This window comes from Octopus sinensis, linkage group LG9 (assembly GCF_006345805.1).
Source record: "Octopus sinensis linkage group LG9, ASM634580v1, whole genome shotgun sequence".
NCBI lineage: Eukaryota > Metazoa > Mollusca > Cephalopoda > Octopoda > Octopodidae > Octopus > Octopus sinensis.
Window position 1 is genome coordinate 5,814,739 of NC_043005.1, and position 21,678 is coordinate 5,836,416.

A 21,678-nucleotide genomic window follows, 5' to 3' on the forward strand; every position below is an offset into this window, starting at 1 on the left:
GGGTTTTGTTAATCCTCAAAAATGACAAGTTTTGTGCTGTGCTGTTTGCAAACTGTTTCTTACATCATCCAGAAGATGACCATGGAAAGAATCCATTATAAGCATTGATTTTAGTTTTTGCAAAGTACTAGCATAATAATTCCAAACAACCAAATCCACTCCTGAACTGTATTATTGCACTTTTGATGTTTTTCATTTACATATATATATATATATATATATAGATAATTACACTCGTGTACATATATATACATACACATACAAGCACATACTTGTATACAATGAACTTTTTTCAGCTTCCTTTCTTGCCGAACTGTTAAGTTCCAGGGACATAAACACACCAACGCTGGTTGTCAAGCAATAGCAGGGAGACAAATACATACACACACACACATATGTATGTATGTATGTATGTATATATAAATCCCCCAAAACGACAAACAAACACAAAAAAAATCAACAATGTGAGGACGTGGTACATGTAAAGTATTAGCAGACGCTCAGGATATATATATATATATATATATATACTTATGCATATATATATGTATGTGTGTGTGTAGTAAATAACACATATACAGACATATATATACACATTCATACATCAGTAAATATTCCAATCTTTAATGATTCTATTTCTACCCTCTCTGTGGGAAGTTATTTTCCCCTTTACATGAGTAAATCACTTCTCTTCTTTCTCTCCTCATCTTATTTCAACCCATTTCCTCTTGGCCTTCACTAAATCACTTCCACAAGTGCCAGCTATTTCAATATCCTAGTCAAGCACTGCACAGTTGTATTTAATAATTAATGTGTTAATTACGCAATCAAGAATTAAAACCCACTTTATTAGAAGTGGAGCTGGAAGTTTAGTACCGTATAACTTGTGGCTGTGGGTTTTCTCTAGTAAGGTGTGTCTGCAAATTGGCATTGTATCATATCTGAACCCATTTCATTCACTTTAACCACTGTGGCTTTTGAAACACCTAAACCTTCCACACGTAGAAACATCAAGAGAAAGTTGACATAAGAGTTGGTTTCTGTTGTATTAAACCAATCACTAATATCAATCTAAACTGACATTTGTTATTGGTGTTGTTGTGTAGCCCAAGGTTAGACTTAACCATACAAACCTTTGATCAAAAGTGTTTCAGCCATGATCATCCTGTCTTTGATTAATGTATAATGTATCTAGAACTACATTACCCTGGATACGTATGTCTTTTTTTTATTTTCAAGGATAGTAGCAAGCGATTTAGCTCTCCTTTTACCATATTTCTGTTGAAATGCACTGTCTTTTTTCAATTATTTTTGAAATTAATGGAGAAATTAGTCATTATTAAATTGGGGTTTGAAGCATAAATTAGCATGAAATTTTTATGAATGGTTTTAATTTAGATCACTTTAAAACAGAATTTGTATCATAGAAACAGGGGCAATCTCAAGTGGGTTGGTATCAAAAGGCTTAAACCACACCCTACCACCATTGGATGATGTAGTCTGGGATTTACAGTAATAAAAAAATGACTGGATGGTCATGGCTGGGATGCTTCTGAACTTAAGATATGCTTAACCCTTTTGCTATCAGATTTCTGTTGAAATTCACTGCTATTGTTTCAATTAATTTTGAAAATAATGAAGAATTTAGTAAAATAACTTTTTCTTTTATTAATATGATGTTTGGAACATAAATTGGCACGAAATTTTTATGGAAGGTTTTAATTTAGATAATTTTAAAACAGGAAGTTTGCATCATAGAACCAAAGGTGGTCTCATGCAGGTTGTTTCAAGATTATGATCTGATAACAGGAATGAATGTGTGGGCTTTCAATTCTGCACCTTTAACTACAAGTATTTGTTGGCCAAAATTCATTCCTTGACCAATGATAAAGTTTAGTTATTTGGTATCTCATTTACTATGAGCTTCCCTGGATTTTTATTTATTCTTTTTATATTGGACAAAAGGAAGGAGCTGTGTCCATGGCTTTTGCTGGCCCTTCGAGACTGGCGAGTTTAAGTGATTATAATATTGTAACAAGGACTTGTGGTGGGTGAGAAGATAGTTTTTTCAGTAGAAGTGATCAATTTATACATGCAACAGGGAATCATTTACAGGGGTAGTAGGAGTTTGTTCCTAGTTCTTCTACTGAACCTAAGTGCCATTTCAAATATTCCATAAAGTTGTCACATCTATTATTATTTATTCACTCTACTTCTTTATATCCCTCAGTTATTTCAAGTCTGGCAAGTATGGTGGTGGTGGTGGTGGGGGACCTAAGTTCTCACGAGGAGGTTTTTATTAATGTTGAAACATATCTAGAGTTGTCACTGCCAAAGATCAGACTCACCTTCCTTTGTCTACTCTTTTACTCTTTTATTTGTTTCAGTCATTTGACTGCGGCCATGCTGGAGCACCACCTTTAGTCGAACAAATCGACCTCAAGATTTATTCATTGTAAGCCTAGTACTTATTCTATTGGCCTCTTTTGCTGAACCACTAAGTTACGGGGATGTAAACACACCAGCATCGCTGTCAAGCAATGGGTGGGGGGGATAAACACACACACACACATATATACAATAGGCTTTTTTCAGTTTCCATCTACCAAATCCACCCATAAGGCTTTTGTCGACCCAAGGCTATAGTGGAAGACACTTGCCCAAGGTGCAATGCATGCGCAAGGTGCTTGCCGATGTGGCTGGTAAGCAAGCTACTTACCACACCGCCACTCCTGCACCTGTATGTTCATATTCTACTTTCGATTAATTTAACTTTTATGATTGACTCCCTTAAATTTTTTTTTTCTAGACTAGATTTCCTTTTTTTTTTCCTCATTAGGGATGTAAATTTAAATAATTAAATTTTTTTTGTTTCACTACATTAAATATATTGGCATATTAAATATGTTAGCACTACTTGTTTTCCTAGCAGAAGATTTCCCTACACAAACTATAAAGCTGGTTGTTAATTATGCAAAAGTGAAATTTTTAAATAATTATACGGTTAAAATGTATAATTCTTCTTCTTTTTTTTCTTTCTCAGAATTTATTGAGAAAGTCATACAAACAGACACAATAGAATGAATCTAAGCCGCCGGCATGCTTTTATTTATTATTCATTTATCTTTGCATATATTTTAAACTACTTTATTTCCTTGTACAAGTAGTTCGCGAGGCGGGAGGAGGGGGTAAGCAGATTATGCAATTATTGTACTTATGGTCAACCATAGTTTACATTGGCTGAGTAGGTTAGCCAACTGTTTAATCACCTTCCCGAGGACAAGAGATGTTCGCGTTACGTGGTGAGTTTTATGAAATCGGGGTTTCGAAGCCGCTCCACCAATCGTTGGCGACGACGTGGAAACACTCACATTCATGTCGTGTGTATGTGTTATTACTCGCCCGCGCGCACACGCACACACACATATGCATACATTATGTGTGTGTGTGTGTGTGTATGTATGTATATATATATATATATTTATACACAAACACTCACACGTAGATAGGCATGAATACATGCACACACACATACTCTCACATGTATGTATATGTGTGTGTATGTAATATATATATATATATATATATATATATATATGTACGTATTTCTGTCTGTCTGTCTATATGTATGTATGTATGTATGTATGTATGTATGTATACACACACACATTACCTTGACGTCCTTCAGCAATGCTATATATCACTTCACTTCCCATCATTTCGTTGCAATCCTCCACCGGCGATTTATTTAATGCACGTAACTTATATATACACACCTACAGACACACATGTGTTTATACACGAATACACTCGCTATACTCCACCATTGATACATTAACAGAAACACTAATGTGTTGCTGATGCTATTACCTTGAACAAGTAATATCCGTTGTTGAATTTTGTCAAACGGGGGAAAGTGTTTTATTCATAAACATATCGATTTTGATATCAGATCTTCAACATATACCCAATGCAATCCATTATATATATATATATATATATATATATACACAAAGCACGCATCCACACTCATGTACATACACACGTACACACTCATACATGCTTATACACTAATATGTATTTCTGTATACATATCTGCATGCATACATAGTTTGTATATATTTATATACGTATGTGTGTATATGTGTGTGTGTCTTTGATTATTCATAAATTAATCCAAACATCTGCGCTCGCGTGTGCGCGCGTGTATTTGTGTGTGTAAATTCCAAGTGCTCGTGTAATTAGCGAATGTTTTCGAGGCTAAAATCCGATTCCAAAACCCTGTTGGAACAGTAATCTTATAATGTCTACATGTCACAACTTCTCTCTAACCTTTCTTCCATATTATTTTTCTGATCAAAACATCAAAACAAGATAACGAGTAAATGGCAGTGGAAGGCTTCTTGTTAGTGCAAAGTGAGTAGAATATGTTAGGAACTTGGAGAAGAAGTGCTCATATTTTCTCTGAGTCATCATAGAGCTATAAGCAACGTCCGGAGGAAAAAGAAACAGATAAAGTGATGAAAACGAGTTTCTTAGGACAACATTGATAAATTTTGTAAAACAAGGAAGAAGGGTTTACTGTACTGCTCACTGGTTTTTTAAAAAGGCTAGAGGGAAATGGTCACACGTAAGCAGAAAATGCCAGATCGTAATTGGATACAGGAATTCATCGGAATATAATGAAAGGCCTAAAAGGATAAACCCCTCAGCCAGAAGTTAAAATCAGCGAGAATCTACAGGCATAGAAGACAGAACCTGATCAAAAGGAAGACTCCGACATGCCCGGCAATCAACAACTGCGTGCCTGACAATGTACTGTGTGGCCCTCTGCTTGAAGGAGATAGAGCATATTTAGAAGCAATGGGGGTTTCCTGATCACGATTGATCAGGGGTTTCTTTGCGACTCGAAGATACTCACTTAATTAGATTGAGCAAATAGCAGAGAGTGTAGCTATTCTATATTGCGATGGATCTGAATTCCTGGTTATTTTTAAAAAGTTCAGCTTGGCAAAAGTTTAAGGCAAAGATATATTCTCCATTTGTTCTCAAATCACTGTGATCAGAGATCGATAAAGGGAATATCCCACTGTAAATCGATATATTTATATACATATATACCTGTGAGTGTGTAGCGTATGCCGAAATTATGGGAAGGTACAGTATATCGAAAATAATACAAATATGTTTTGGAATGTCACATTAGGTTGTATGAAATCCACTAACCCTTCGAAAATCCCCATTCCTGACGAAGGAATTCAATATATATACATATATATATTATATACATGTATGTGAGTACGTTTATATTTTAATTTTCCAATATAATTCAGTTTTTGATTTAATTCATTTATATTTATCACAGAATTAAGTAAATTACGCTGTGTAAAGTTGCCAAAGTGGAGAAGAAAATATTTGTGATCGAGGAGGGTCCGTCACACAGTTTAACATTAGCACAGTTCTGTTGATTTGGGGTTTAATCAGACACGAGTTAAGGCGTGGATGGACTTTGGGGTTTGCATTTCAGTGAGCTTTCAGTGATTGTATGGAAATTTATTATAATGCTGTATCTAAAACTATAAGTACTCTAAATTATTGAATTTTAAAAAAGGTGGCAGGGTTAGTTATATCTATACACACATATACATCTGTCTATCTATCTATCTATCTATCTATCTATCTATCTATCTATCTATCTATCTATCTATCTATCTATCTATCTATCTATCTATCTAGCTATATACGTACATCTATATGGGTGTGCGCACGTATCTGTATATGACTGAGTTAAGGGTGTTTTGAACTCAAGATCGTTAGGTCGTAGTTTCGATTCTCGAAACGGGCGATGAAGTAGTCTCCATCTTCAGAAAGCGACTATATTCCACTCGTTTTGCTCCAATCCACCCCACTCGAATTAAGAATGAGTATCAGTGACAGCTGGGAGTTAACACTACGAAGGACTAGCGTCCTGTTCAGGGTTGAGTCCTTGCACTCTCGATCGTCAAATAAATAAATAAATAAAATCCCGCTGTGACCCGGTCAACTTCCGACTCGGGGGTAAGCTTGTATACTTGATGTAAGCAGATATTACAGCGAAAGGAAACATTATACCAGAGCTTGTTGGTCGGTGAGTAAAAGTTTGTGCGAGACAAACTTTTTTTAAACAACTAATTCTCAAGAACAAAACGAATAAATTAAATTGTTCAACTTTTTCTTTTTCTTTTTGAAAATATTAATGGGAGCTTCACAAAGTTTATGGTGATCCTACTCCGGTTCCTAGATTCATGTAAGATTGTATATTATACAGATGTATATACTCATGCATTTCCAAATTAATAATAGCCAAATCTCCCTCAAACTGTACCCTACTGGCTTAAAAGAGAGACGGTATTAAATAAATAATGTGGTAAAGGGTACACTGTATTTGAGAAGACTGGATAGTCGTGGCTGGAATGTCTCTGAGCATATATCGGCTTGAGGTTAAACAACATTCATGATGGCACAACCACACAACAGAGTTTTTATATAGCAACTACAATTGCTAGAAATAGCAGCCAAATGTTCGATCGTCTTAAGTAAGGAAGTACACTGGATAATGTCTTCCTAGATACTCTCTCTTTTGTACAGCTATCCATCCATACGTATGTATGTGCCTACGCTCATACACTTATGTATGTGTGTGAATCTATCTCTGTCTGTCTGTCTATCTATCTATCTATCTGTCTGTCTGTCTGTCTGTCTGTCTGTCTGTCTGTCTGTCTGTCTGTCTGCCTGCCTGCCTGCCTGCGTATCTATCTATCTATCTATCTATCTATCTATATATATATATATATATATATATATATATAAATGGCGGTGCCCCAGCATGGCCACAGCTCGTGAGCTGAAACTAGATAAAATAAAAAAAATAAAATATGAGCGGTTTAGTTCACTTGTGATCTAAATGAATAGGTACGCTGAGTAAGTGCTATGGTTGGTCGTCTGTTAGGTTCCAAGTTCACAGCTGAGACTGGATCTAGGGATCCGTGTTAGGGTTCCGTTATAGCAGGACCTGTACCTTCATGGAAGTACCAACCAACATCCAAATTCTTTGGAAAAAGATGAATTGTGAACATTATTCTCCCACCTTTATTCTACCTTTACTCTTTATTCTTCTATTTTATTCCTCGTGAACACACACACACCTATTTTATAAGTTGGTTTTACTGAACGCATACCAACACGTCGCACTGGTATCACTCATTTCTCTCATTCCGATCAGTAAATCAAATGTAATTTTAATTAACAATATACTTAAAAAGTTGGCCCAAATATATTTTTTTTTACTGCTCCATGTGTTACTATCATGATATTGTCGTTTTAGAGTCAGGGTCATAAGTTAAACGAACAGATATAATCAAAGGCGTTCCATTCATGACCACATACCGCCTTTCATTAATATAGTATCTAAGACAACTTTATAATGTTCCGCTTTTTTAAAAGGCACTAACAGTATGATTTAAGGGATATATAACTGCTATTTTTATCTAGTGCTGGAGCAGACATGGTCATGGGCAATCCAGTCATGACTAAAGCGCTTATTTAAGGCATTATCCTATCTCCCACATTTTTTAAAAGGCATTAGTGTGATTTTAGGGCGATATGGCTGCTATTGTAGTGCTCGACATGGTCAAAAACGTTCCGGCCATTACCACACGGCCTTTTATTACTATAATGCATCCTGAAACAACATTACCCAATGTGTCCCACAGTTTTTTAACCTCATTAGAGTGTGGGTTCAAGACACACGGCTGCTGTTTTTAGCACCTTAAGCAACCATATATAGGTTCCCCCAACCACCGATAAGCATTAACACGATCCGATTAGTACTACCTGATTAAGTAAACCCATGTTCAAACAACCCAGCCATGACCACCACCTTTTATTCAAACAGTCTATCCAGGGCAATATGATCGGAAGTGTCCTTTTCAAGATGCTAGGGGAGTGGTCCTCAATCGAGGTCCGTATGACCCTTATGGGGAGTGGGGTCTATATAAGATTTAGTTGCTAAAAATTATATGCACTGAATCGGTTATACTCAAAATATTTTAACTTTTTATACAATTCCTATTAAAATTTAATTATAAAAATATAATGGGATTTTTTAAAAAACATCAAATGGCTATGGAATCCTGTGGAGTAAAACAGCAATCAAAGGGGTTCCACACTTGCAAATAATCGTCGAGTTTTTGGCTGATATTTCTAACAGATCGGGCGACCATTTAGTGTTAGTTTTGGTGGGCCGTAGTAATTGTTCTTAGTCTTTGAGTCCATGTCTGTCCCGATGAAGATCTTATGATTACAAGCGCTCATCCTGTGCATTTTGTTCAATATGGTCTTCCATAGACAATTGAGCATGATGTGAGGGTGATTTGGTTGCTCTATCTAGCATGATTAATGGTTACTAGGTGTTTAGTGATTTATTCCCAGGCCGGATCTATGAGCAAACGCATTTCATCCGTGACTATTCTGTCTTTTTGTATATCGAAGACCACACTGGTCAATAAATGTGGCCTTTGCCTCTCCACTTTCTTTCTCTTTGGTGACGGCGGCGGCGGTGGTGATAGTAATATAAGGTGGTGGTGCGGAGGGGGGTTAGGCTGTGGCTGAAAAATAAAGTATTTCGTAAAATACCTGTCATTATGAAACTAGTGTTTAGAATATGAATTAATATGAAATGTTGATCACTTTAAAACAACGTTTGAAGAGGTGGTCTCAGGCACGTTAGTATCAAAAGGGTTGTGGTACGGTGTGATTCGTGGTAATGTTGGCAGCTAGCTCTTATTTCTAACAAGTCGAACAACAATGTAGACTCTCCATGATGATGGTGGTCATGTTGTAAAGTTATATACAGAACCGATACGGATGAAAAAAAGAGGTGGTACCAGCGAAGAAGGATTTTCTGATTAAGCGTACATACATGCATACTTTTGTTCTCATTAACACATATGTACAAGAAGTAGCCGGTATCTTCAATGTCTTGTTGTTTAGCCCCGGGTCAGACCTACTCAACTGACCACCTATATAATCTAAGACGTTCGTGCCTTACCTCCCGTCTTTTTCAGACGTAAGTGCACTTAGGACTATATTATCTTTTTTTATTTATTCAGTAATACCTCGATAAACGAGTTAATTCGTTCCCGGAGATCGCTCGTAAAGCAGAGCAATAATTTCTCGTAGTAGCAATGTTTTAAATCATAATTCGTTCTCATAAAACTATTTTACCTATAAATTTCATAATGGTCGTAAATAAATGGCAATAAAACAACAGTGGAATGTAAAAAATACTTCATGTAAAGTAAAAAAGTATGTCAAGTTCATTTATAATAAAAAAATATAATCGTTTCCTGAACCCCTTTCACTCGCACTAGACTCGTACACACCAGCATTTGTAGACGCGGTCACCGATTCACAAGCACTCGTAGACGGACTTGTAAATTTCTTTTTAAACAAATAATTCTAGAGTTGTTAGCTTAGAAGCTTTTTTCGCTCTCTGTAAATTTCTCGGTAACACGCATTTGTTATGGTAGTAGAAACTTTTGCACTTGGTTCACAAAATAGCTGTTTGACCATTATATATTTATTATAAAATAGAACTCGTAAATCTGGCTTCTCGTAAAGTGAGGCATCACTGTACTCTTTTAATACATTAAGGTGTGGCATGAATTAGATATGGCTACAAGTTTCTATTCAGCGAATGTTTAAGAACTGTGCTTTTCGACCGCTTTCTGTTTGACGTCCTCATAATATTCAGGCGCTGTCAGTGTTACAAACACACAAAAAAGAATAAACTAACGCAAAATGGTGAGGGAATTAAGTAGCAGAAGATTAGGGGGGGGGGGTAATGGGTTGTATACCCCGGAAGTGGCGTGTTTAGCCGTGCCTCGTGGACATGGTTGCAAAGGCGTTGCTACAGAAAATGTATTTCTTTTCTATCCACAAGGGGCTAAACACAGAGGGGACAAACAAGGACAGACAAAGCGATTAAGTCGATTCCATCGACCCCAGTGCGTAACTGGTACGTAATTTATCGACCCCGAAAGGATGAAAGGCAAAGTCAACCTCGGCGGAATTTGAACTCAGAACGTAACGGCAGATGAAATACGGCTACGCATTTCGCCCGGCGTGCTAACGATTCTGCCAGCTCGCCACAGAAAATGGTCAACAACACTCGCTGTAATAGCCACCCAACTTAGCGAAGGTTATTTCTCACGTAAGCCGCATTTATCCTGATCTTGTGGAGGAAATCAACAATACGGAGTCGGAGAACACCTGAGGTCTCGAAGGCGACCACTACAAACTGATAGCAACCGGCCAGGTATTTGTTTATGCTCCGCTCCCCTGTGTTACGGGCTTGGCGATTCTTTTGTCCGTTTACAATCTTCACAGGCATGTCCTATGAAAAACACTATACTACAGTACTCAGACTTCATCTCATAAGTTGTTGGTCAACCCAAGGTAAGGAATTATAAAGTACAGCAATCCCTCGCCACATCGCGGTTCACCTATCGCGCACTCAGTATATTTTTCTGGCTAATATAAGTAAATTTATATCACGGACTCCTCAGTATACCGCGAGTTTCTGCGGCCGATAGGTATTTATATTTTTTTAGATTTTAATTATTTCTGTGGGAGATTTTGGAACGTAACACCCGCGATAGTCGAGGGATTACTGTAATTATAAAATTTCGCAAGGTACCATGCAGTGGGAACAAAGCACAAATCACGTTTGTGGCGGTTGTTTAACCCTGACTGAGTGAACCTATGATTAAAAACATTCCATCATCATCATCATCACTCCCACCGATATCATTGTCACCACTATCACCTCCACTACCACCATCATCATCGTCATCATCACCATCATTATCGTTTAGCGACTTGGGTCAACACCGAGCTCACGATCTCATTTTGTTACGACACCACCGAAGTCTTGTGCTTCATATTCCGAATTCCTTGGCGATATCATCGAGATAAGAGAGCAAGCGATTTTTCTCACCAAACTGGCCAAGATCTTTAAAAACAAATGATAGCACTATCTCATCTTTTGCTCTAAAACAGAGCTCGTTAAATCATACTCTGTGTTATCAAACTGCTTATAAGATGAGTGGTAAAGTTCTTTAAATTTGTTTTGTGTTGGTTGATTTTCCTTGAAGTATTTTGTACTTCACGTAGAAGTTAAGCGTAGCAAATATCTAATCCTTATAAAGACTTATCAGGAGCCATCATGCTTCAGACATATTTATATGTATACAAAACCTCTTCCGCTAAAACTGGTGACTCAACTTAATAGTGGAGTACGAAAAGATGTACAGAAGCCGGTCGTATATCTTTTTATTTATTTATTTATGTTTAATTTAGGAGGGAAGACAAGTGTTCATGACCAGTTACAGGGTTTCCGAAACCAGGAGAGAGAGGAAAGTATCTTCAAACGGGAAGCCGGGCCCGAGTGTTTTTAACGGAGTGGATTCCTCTAAAGCAGTGGTTCCCAAACTTTTTCAAGCTGCTGCCCCCTTGAAACCCTGGCCACACTCCTAGTGCCCCCACCCCAACTAACCATCACAAACATAGACCTGTTTTTGAAGCAAATTCAAAGCAACTATATTTCACAAAACTTAACTTAATGAACCCATTATTTTCTTCAACGCTCCCTTGGAACTTTCCACCCCCACCCCCAGGGGGACAATACTGCCCACTTTGGGAATCACTGCTCTGTAGCCACTCGAAGTGTCAGGTCGTGGTGTTAAACTGGGCGAAGAGTTTAAGTGTACCATCTAAGCAGGCCATGGTAAGATTTGAACTCGGAACGTAAAGACCTGGAACAAATACCAAAGTGAATCCAGTCGGACAGTTTTGAAGTTCCGCTAATTCACCGCCTCGGATTAGTTCTTTTCTTTTTTAAGTCGAACCCTGAAGGATGAAAGGCACTAGCGTAGCTAGGGTGGGGGTTGTAGGGGTGGTCCGTCCCGGCGGCACTTTTGGTTGGCTGTTGTCAGTATGTATTTTTTGCAGGATCCGGGGCGGCAAACGGAAGGGCCGCCCCGGGTGGCACACACTCTAGCTACGCTAGTGATGGAAGGTAAGGTTGACTTCAGTGTGCAGAAAGCCAAATACTATGGACGAAATGGGGGTGATTTGGCGCAGCTGAGTGGACATTCAGCCTGATTGGGCGACAGTACTTTTTGGCATTGGATGCAAATACACACACAAGTGCAGAAATATACACAAACAGACAGAAGGGGGGAGAAGGAAATTACAATTTATTAATTTAACATGATTGACATATAAACACTTTTCCTCTTCTACAGATAAAGAAAAATATGCTCACAAACATAAAGAGAGCGAGAGAAGCATTAAAACGTCCGATGTCAAATAAGTTAGCTTCGAATCAGCGCCGCCAAATAAGCAGCGCCGAAACGGTATGCCAGAACGTATCATAGCCTACATTTTATTTTATTTATGCGCCCTTTTCAAGCCTAGCCAGGCTCATGGGCCCGGTTTCCCGGTTTCTATGGCGTATGTGTTCCCTACAGCTGGACGGGATGCCAGTCCATCGCAGCGTTACTCAAGAAACAGGAAGAAAGAATGAGAGAAAGTTGGGGCGAAAGAGTACACCACCCCTACCGGAGACTCGTGGAACTTTAGGTGTTTTCACTCAATAAACACACACAACGCCCGGTCTGGGAATCGAAACCGCGAGTCCGCTGCCCTAACCACTGGGCCATTGCGCCTCCATCATAGCCTACTGCGGAACATTCTATTCAGTGCTCAAGCGATTCAGTGAATCCGCCAGCTGTTGAATGTATTTTTTCATGTAAATTAGCAGTTCGATAAATTGAAATCTATAAAATAGGTATCATATTGAAATAAAACACTGGGTTCGATATGGTTGACTAAGAGTAAATAAATAAAGCCAAACGAGAAGTCGGTGGTATCGTACCATGATGGCAGGAACCAACAAAATAAAAAGCTTCTGAACTTGTTACTGCAAGCCGAATATTAGTTGCTGGAGCGTTTGCTTACATGTCGAAACAAAATGAACATCCGATCTTTATTTTAGCCTATCATTTCTTAGACAATCATCTGTTATGAGAAAGTAACACATGGGCTGAGTGGTTTATTTATCAAACAAGAATATCAATGAAAAGTATCGGCTGACTATTGTTATGAGGCGACCAGCTTTAAGTTTTACAAAAGCCAGTGACTAGCAAGTGGCGATATGTCATTGGTGAATCTATTTGCCCCCTCCCGCTCCGTCTTCCTCTCTTAAACCTTCTCTCACAACTTCTTCTCCAACACCTCCAACACCCTGTCTATGCACAATCACATTCACTGATGATCTAATAATTCTTTCTCATATTACAACGTTTGCGGTGGATTGGTAGGTTCGTTAGAGCATTGGACAAAACATCTTTAAGTATTTGTGTTCTGGCTCTGTACATTTTGAGTTCGAATCCCGCAGAGGTCAAACTTCGCCTTTTATCTTTCCGGGGCCGATAAAGTAAGATACCAGCTAAATATAGAGGTTGATTTACTCACTTATCCGCCCCAATCACATTTCTGTTCCATCGACGGTCTATTGTATCCAGTCTCTTCATTTCAACCTTTTTTTCTTCCTTTTACCCTCACGTGTCGAACAAAATAATTTCAAAGTTTAGCTACGGTTCTTTAGGTTCTGAGATCAAATAGCACCGAAGTCAACTTTGCGATTCATGCTTCCAGGGTCGATAAAATTAAGCACCAGCCAAACCCTCGGGTCGGTTTGCTCGCCACTCCCTCCTTTGTTAGACGCATGTTGCTCTCAATCCTTCACCTTAGTCCCTTTCTTTCAACCTTTCTCTCTCCCCTTTACTTTCACTTTATGGAGTTTTCGAACAAAATATGGATCTTTTCGGTTTGAACGGCAGTTTTTTCTAGCGGTGTCATATGAAATTGTCACCCATAATTATGACCCTAATATCGATCTATTGCATTTCAATGTTTTAGGGTTAGAGTTAGGGGTGGGGTTAGGTATGGGGGGAAGGGTATCTTTTTTTCTTCAGAAATTGTAAATAAACCCAATCTGTTTCTTAAACGAGGGACATATTCATACGGCACAGAATGTTTTCACCTCAATAGACATCATTGGTTGGTTGAAATTGCAGAAACTGAAAAAAAAAAAACAACAAATATCTTACAAACTATAGAATTTTCTCAACAAAGCCAAGAGAAAAAGATGTTTTATAAACACATTCTACCAGAATACGAAGTTTAAAAGTGTTTAGTTACGTGGAAATTACTTTTAAAAACTGCCGTTCAAACCGAAAAGATCCCAAAATACTTTATGTTCTGGGCTCAAATCTCACCGAAGTCAGCTTTGCCCGTCATCCTTCTAGGGTCAATATGAAAGCAGTAAGGCCGCGTGTGTCTGCGTGAATGGAATTACAATAGAGGACAAGACTTGTCTTTCAATCCCTCACTTGTTTATCTTTCCATCTCGCTTATACCCCCCCCTCTCTCTCTCTCTTCACACTCCGCAGCCATTTCAACATTATCTTATGGTTTTAATCTTTACTTTCTCTTTCTCGCATCTCTCCAATTCTGTCTTTATCAGACAATACATCTCACCCCCCTCTTTTCATTCCTACTTCAGCTCTCGGATCTCTCAGCAATCATTCTCTCTTGCTCTCTCAATCTCATAATTTCTTATTTCTTTACTACCCACAAGGGGCTACACACAGAGGGGACAAACAAGGACAGACAAACGGATTAAGTCGATTATATCGACTCCAGTGCGTAACTGGTACTTATTTAATCAACCCCGAAAGGATGAAAGGCAAAGTCGACCTCGGCAGAATTTGAACTCAGAACGTAACGACAGACGAAATACTGCCAAGTATTTCGCCCGGCGTGCTAACGATTCTGCCAGCTCACCGCCTTTCATTCTCATAATTTCTCTACCTTCATTTCCCTATTACACCTTTTTCCTTTCACACACCTTATTCTTCTTTCAAATTTGTTCGACTCTTCCTTCTTTTTCATCTTTTATCTCAGCTATTTCCCTTTCTTCTTCTTCACATACTTCCATGCCTTATTCTCGCCACCCTTCTTCCCATTCGTGATTCTCTTCAAATCTGTTTTTCACATTTGCCCTTCTCCAATAATCTTTCACATTTCGCCTGTCCTCTCGCTTCGTATTTTTCTCACAACAGATTTCCGCCTTTCTCTATCATTCTTATTCTTTTTATATTCTTTTCTCTCACTCTCATTCTCTCATACGGTTTACATTTCTCTCTTACTCTCTCGATCTCATATTCTTACACACTATTCACTTCTCTCTCTAACGCACACGCACAGAGTCATACTCTTTGCGTGTCTCTCTCTTTCCCTCACTCACACTCATTCCCTTTCACACACTCCATTTCTTTCACTCTTACTGCCACTTCTTTATCACTTCTCTATTTCACTTCTTTCAAAACATTCTCCTTCATTCACCTTTCTCCTCCAACCTTTCCTCTTTCATATATTTTTTCTGAACTCAATACTTTCTTCCCTTCACCTCATTTCTTTCTTTCTTTCTTTCTTTCTTCGATTTTCTTTTTCTTTTTTGTCAATATTTCTCTCAATTACTTATTTTCCATGAGAAAAAATCAGAAGAATTTCCTATCTTTTTACTCACAATTTTCTCACGACTTTGATTTTCGCCCCTCTCTTTCTCTCTCGTCGCTCCAGTTAATATCCTTCCCGCTTTCATTTTTAATCTTTGTCTTCTTCATGCTCATCCTTTCTCTTACAAACACAGAAAGGGCCTTACCTTACACAACAGGCTTAAAATCTTCGCTAACCCGCGATTATTCACGAAATTATTTATTTGACAAACAGAAAAAAAAACAAAAAAAAACTAGGGAAACAGGTATCGGATCTTTTCACTTTGACCGGCAGATTTTTAAAGTAATTTCTTTGTAACTAAACACTTTTAAACTTCGTGAAAAGATCCTTATCAAAGTGAAAAGATCCTTATCATAATGACCGATATAAATGTTGGTTTGTTTATTTCTCCAGTTATGATTTTCATTGAATGGAGAGAAGTGGAGAGAGAGAGGGTAAGAGAGAGTGAAAGAGATTTAACAAAAGAATTGTAAGATAAGTGTCCTATAACTTCCTGAAAAAGGAGTCTTTCTCATTCGCAAAATGGGCCCTCCTTAATTTTGCTCAGATTGCTTTCAATTTTGGTGAACCGATGCAACTCTGAGTTTTAGTTACGACCGACCAATTACTTTATCTCGTAAATTAAAGAATCTGATGTTATTTGGAATTAAAGTTGGGAAATTTGGGTCATTTTAGCCAATCAACAGACAGCGTGGCATTAGCAGCTTGTTACCATGACAACCGCACGCTGCGTTGTGGTTCACTGTTGTCTGTGCCGCTGGTGCCTATGTTGATTTTTTCACTCTTAGTATTTTTTTACATATTTTTGGGACTCATTGACTCAGATAACTGGATTTATGATTTCACTAGGTTAATTCTATTCATAAACTTTTTAATTAGGAGTATTTCTTAAACCCTTAGCTTCACATTTCAGCAGCTTAACTGAAATTTAGCACATGTAACAGGAACTGAGAGGGATATCGTGGAACAGAGAAACTGTGGGTGATACAGATAATTTGACATTCTTTTACTTGAGACAAATTCTTTGTTGACCAGTGTTATTCTTATCGTAGTTTACAAAGCCAAACATGAAAACGTTACTCAACTTTGGAGTTTTGGAGACACACACACACATGCACTTATATATTAAAGATGTACAGAAATACATGTCAGGTATACATAATACTGAAGTACGCATAAAGTAAACACATGCTGACTAATATATTAATATAACAATTTTTTAAAATTATAAAGGGTATTTCTGTTTATTTAGAAACCTACAATGAACAGGTTAGACACTAAACTATAAATTTCACAGGGTACAACCTTAAAAGTTGACGCCGCTAGACGCAGAAAATTGCTGTTTCGCTATTGGCTAAAAATACCCAGTTTTTTCGATTTTTAAACCTCTAACTTTTTTCACTATTTTTTTTCTCCACAACATCATACCTTCAAAGCAATGAGATGGAAGGCTATATTATTATAGCCGATTTTCAGATTTTTTACTTCCTTTTAAAAAATGCATATTTTGCAAATGAAAAATCAACTAGATCCCTGAAAAATACACAAATTTTAATAAAATTGTACGGAGATAGGTCTTTAATGGAGTAGATTGCTATTATGCTAATAAGATTAAGAAAAATAACATAATTATAGCAAATAAACAAATGAGAATTTTATTTAATTTTAAGGTAATAAATAATTTTCTTTTGAAAATTAGTATTACTCTTATAACCAAGAAATTCTATAAAAGTTCAATTATAATTATTGTTTGCCATATTTCCTGATATCAACCGTTGTGACAAACGAATACTTCCAAAGATGCCCATTACAGGGCCGCTCCCAGGAATTTTTCGAAGAGAGGGCATAAGGTCAGAAACGAATACAATTCCGGGAAAAAAGGGCATAATAACATTATTTAGAAGGGCGCACTTCTTTTCTTGAGGGGACACGTGCCCCTCATCCTCCACCCCTGCATTATATGATGGCTAACATTGCTTACTGCTTATGAGAGCCCATCGAAGGTGATGACAGCGTCGACCCATGACATTCATCATCCCGTACACTGTTTTTCTTGAGAGCGGACGTGGTTGACAGGACCAATTCGAGATAGGCAGATCCTGTGGCACTGGGGTCACTTTCAGTGACCCCGAACAACAGCCACAGGAATTGATGGCGATGTCTCCGCCTCTCTGAGGCTTGCTTCCAGTCTCGATCTCACTGAAGAAGACCATTTTTGGGAATAGGTTACCTGGCAACCGAATCAGCAGTTTCGGGGAAGTTAGTAAGTTGCTTACATCGACTCCAGTGTTCAACCGGCACTTATTTTATTGACCTTCGAAAGGATGAAAAACAAAGTCGACCTTGGTGGAATTTGAACTCAGAACGTAATTTGGCGGAAGCAATGCCGCTAGGCATTTTGTCCGGCGCGGTAACGATTCTGCTTGTTTGCCACTCTAACAGTTATAATAATAATCCTTTCTACTGAAACTTGGGGGAAGGGGACTGGTCGATTACATCGATCCTAGTGTTTCACTGGTACTTAATTTATCGACCCTGAAAGGATGAAAGGCAAAGTCAACCTCGGCGGAATTTGAACTCGGAACGTAACGCCAGACGAAATACCGCTAAATATTTCGCCCGGCGTGCTAACGATTCTGCTTTACTGGTGCTTTATTTTACCAACTCCAAGAGGATGAGAGGCAACACATTTCCATTGACTTCATTTATCTTCAAACTTAAAATATTCAAATTATTATTAATGAGGTCGATTTGCTTTTACTTTATCTTCCAAACTTAATTAATCAGGCTTAATTGTTAATGACATTTCACTTATATTCAGCATTCTATTATATCGATTTACCTTCATTAATTTCCAGGTTTTCACCCATGTTTAATTGAAGTTTCCTATATTTTAACTGATAACAAAGGGTTTCTAGCATTGGTACAAAGCTACGTAGTTTCAGGGACACAATTTAGACCCCACTTTTGGATTCGTGTGTTTTATCTTTTACTTGTTTCAGTCATTAGACCGTGACCATGCTGGAGTACCGCCTTGAATTTTTAGTCGAATGAATCAACCCCAGTACTTACTTTTTAAGCCTGCCTCTTATTCTATCGGTCTCTTTTGCAGAACCGCTAAGTTACGGGGACGTAAACACACCAGCACCGGTTGTCAAGTGGTGATGGGGGTAACAGACACACATAGATATATATACATATATATGAGCTTCTTTCAGTTTCCGCCTACCAAATCCACTCACAAGGCTTTGGCCGGACAGAAGCTGTAGCAGAAGACATTTGCCCAAGGTGCCACGTAGTGGGACTGAACCTGCAACCACGTGGTTAGGAAGCAAGCTTCTTACCACGCAGCCACTCCTGCGCCTATTTATTATTAAAATTTGTTTTTGTTTCTAATTTAGTTACAAGGCTAGCACTTCTTAAAAAGAAAGGTTAGTCTATTCTACTAGCAACAGCACTTGGCTGGTGCTTTATTTTATCAACCCCGAAGAAAAAAAATGAAACATAAAGTTGACCTTAGTAAGATTTGAACGAAAAAAGCCAAAATGGATACTGCGAAGGGTTTCCCCAACACTAACGATTCTGCCAGCTCGCAACCTTTTAATTTGGTAACATTGATTTTTACACTTAGTACGTATGCACTAGCGTAGCTGGGGGGGGGGGGGGCAGCATTTTTAAAGTGGCACCACTTTATGTGTTTTTTGTGTTAAGGCGGCGAGCTGGCAGAAACGTTAGCACGCCAGGTGAAACATTTAGTGGTATTTCGTCTACGGCTACGTTCTGAGTTCAAATTCCGTCAAGGTCGACTTTGCCTTTCATCCTTTTGGGGTCGATTAAAAAAGTACTAGTTACGCACTGGGGTCGATATAATCGACTTGATCCGTTTGTCTGTCCTTGTTTGTCCTCTCTGTGTTTAGCCCCTTGTGGGTAGTAAAGGAATAGGTATTTCGTCTGTCGTTACGTTCTGAGTTCAAATTCCGCCGAGGTTGACTTTGCCTTTCATCCTTTCGGGGTCGATAAATTAAGTACCAGCTGCATACTGGGGGCGATCTAATCGACTAGCTCCTCTCTCAAAATTTCGGGCCTTGTGCCTAGAGTTGAAAAGAATGTGTTTTTTGTGGGGTCAGGGCACCTTGAGCAAGTGTCTTCTACTATAGCCTCGGGCCGATCAAAGCCTTGTGAGTGGATTTGGTAGACGGAAACTGAAAGAAGCCCATCGTGTATATATATATATATATATATACATATGTTTGTCCCCCCAACATCACTTGACAACCGATGCTGGTGTATTTACGTCTCCGTCACCTAGCGGTTCGGCAAGAGAAAAAGTACTAGGCTTACAAAGAATAAGTCCTGGGGTCGATTTGCTCGGCTAAAGGCGGTGTTCCAGCATGGCCGCAGTCAAATGACTGAAACAAAATAACAAAATAAAAAAAAAAGACTGGTATCTCGTTCAGAGAGAATGTTGTGATTTTGGTCACTTATGCACCATGGAAACCGAGTAACCGACCCTGGGAGTCCAAGAACTTGAGACAGTAATAGCGAAGGGACTTACATATCAGTTCCATTTCTTTTGTTTGTTTGTTTGTTTCAGATATGAAATGTATTCCAAGAAATTTCATCAAAGTTAAATTATAATTATTGTATGTCTGCTATATTTCCTTATATTATCCATAGTGGCAAAAGCACACTTCCAAAGTATTACCCATCACATGAGGGGTAAAACTCCATAGTATATTTTATTGTGTCTGGGAAGAGTCATTCTCTTTTAGTGTCTTGTTAATTTAACACACTCACCGGTCTGATTTCCACTCAGTTACTTATTTATTTTTACTAAAATTTTCGTTGCGTCTTGCAACCTTGTCAATTGCTGTTGACTGTCCGTTGTCGGAACTGCCTTCTTTTTTCGTTTTTTTTTTCTACAAGAACGAAACTCTATAGTATGTTATATAGTTAGCAAAAGATTATTGTTTTCCTACCTTATTTCTTATAAATAATCCTTTCTACTATAGGCACAAAGTCTGAAATTAGGGGTAGGTGGATAGTCGATTACATCGACCCCAGTACTCAACTGGTACTTAATTTATTGACCCCGAGAGAATGAAAGGCAAAGTCGACCTCGACGGAATTTGAAATCAGAACGTGCAGTCAGAGAAATGCCGCTAAGCATTTTGCCCAGCATGCTAACGATTCTGCCAGCTCACCGCCTTATCTTAATATATAAAACAGAGTTTGTGTGTGTTCCTTATGGATTCGAAAACTGAGTTGCCGATTTTGACGTATGAGGTATCAAAAGTTTCAGTAATCTTTCGGCTACCAAATGAAGTATGTTTTTTGCACAACTCCTTTTAACTACAAAAATTACTTCGAAAACGAGGTCGGGTCGCACAATTTTGAGGTCTTTAGCTAAGGGAGGCAACTCTGCCTCCACAACCTAACTCTTAGATAGAGCATAATGAGAAAATGTTTAAAATACATGGAGTTTTGTCAGGGAATGAAACTTCGAAGATATACCATCAATTTTATTAGTATTATTTAGTAGATAATCTTTTAATGTGGAGCATGTTTGTCTGCGTTTTGTCTATCCCAGAGTTGCCTCTGATGTAGCAGACTCATCGCATAGTTATTTTTTTTCTTCCTGAAATACTGCAAATCTGTGTCTTTCTTTTGATGAAAGGGTGTGTTTTAAGACAGATTTGGCTGCTATTTGTAGTGGATCAAGTTACCACAGACACACCTCAGTATGTGCTTTGTTGTGGTGAAAAAAATATTTTTTCTCAGAATATTTTGCACAATAATTTTAAAAGAAATCTGGACATCGTTCTTACTGCTAAGCATTCAACTTCAAATTACAATTGTTAATTGTTGGAAGTGAAGTAGACTGAGATGTACAAATAGTGTTATCGTATGGAGTGGAAGTTCAATACGAAGCTTTGAACTCATTATCTTGTGGTTAGTAATCCATTACCTTAGATTTGAAGCCATTAAGTC

At 38.1% G+C, this 21,678-nt stretch overlaps 1 protein-coding gene across 1 annotated transcript in view; it reads left to right on the forward strand.

Moving 5' to 3' along the window:
* Positions 1-5,174: 5,174 nt before the first annotated feature.
* Positions 5,175-21,678, forward strand: part of LOC115215775 (uncharacterized protein C19orf44 homolog) — a 51,625-nt gene continuing 35,121 nt past the window's right edge. The window contains exon 1 of the mRNA XM_029785074.2: positions 5,175-5,294. Coding sequence (XP_029640934.2) covers positions 5,185-5,294 — 110 coding nt within the window. The 5' untranslated portion in view covers positions 5,175-5,184. The remainder of the gene's footprint in view (positions 5,295-21,678) is intronic.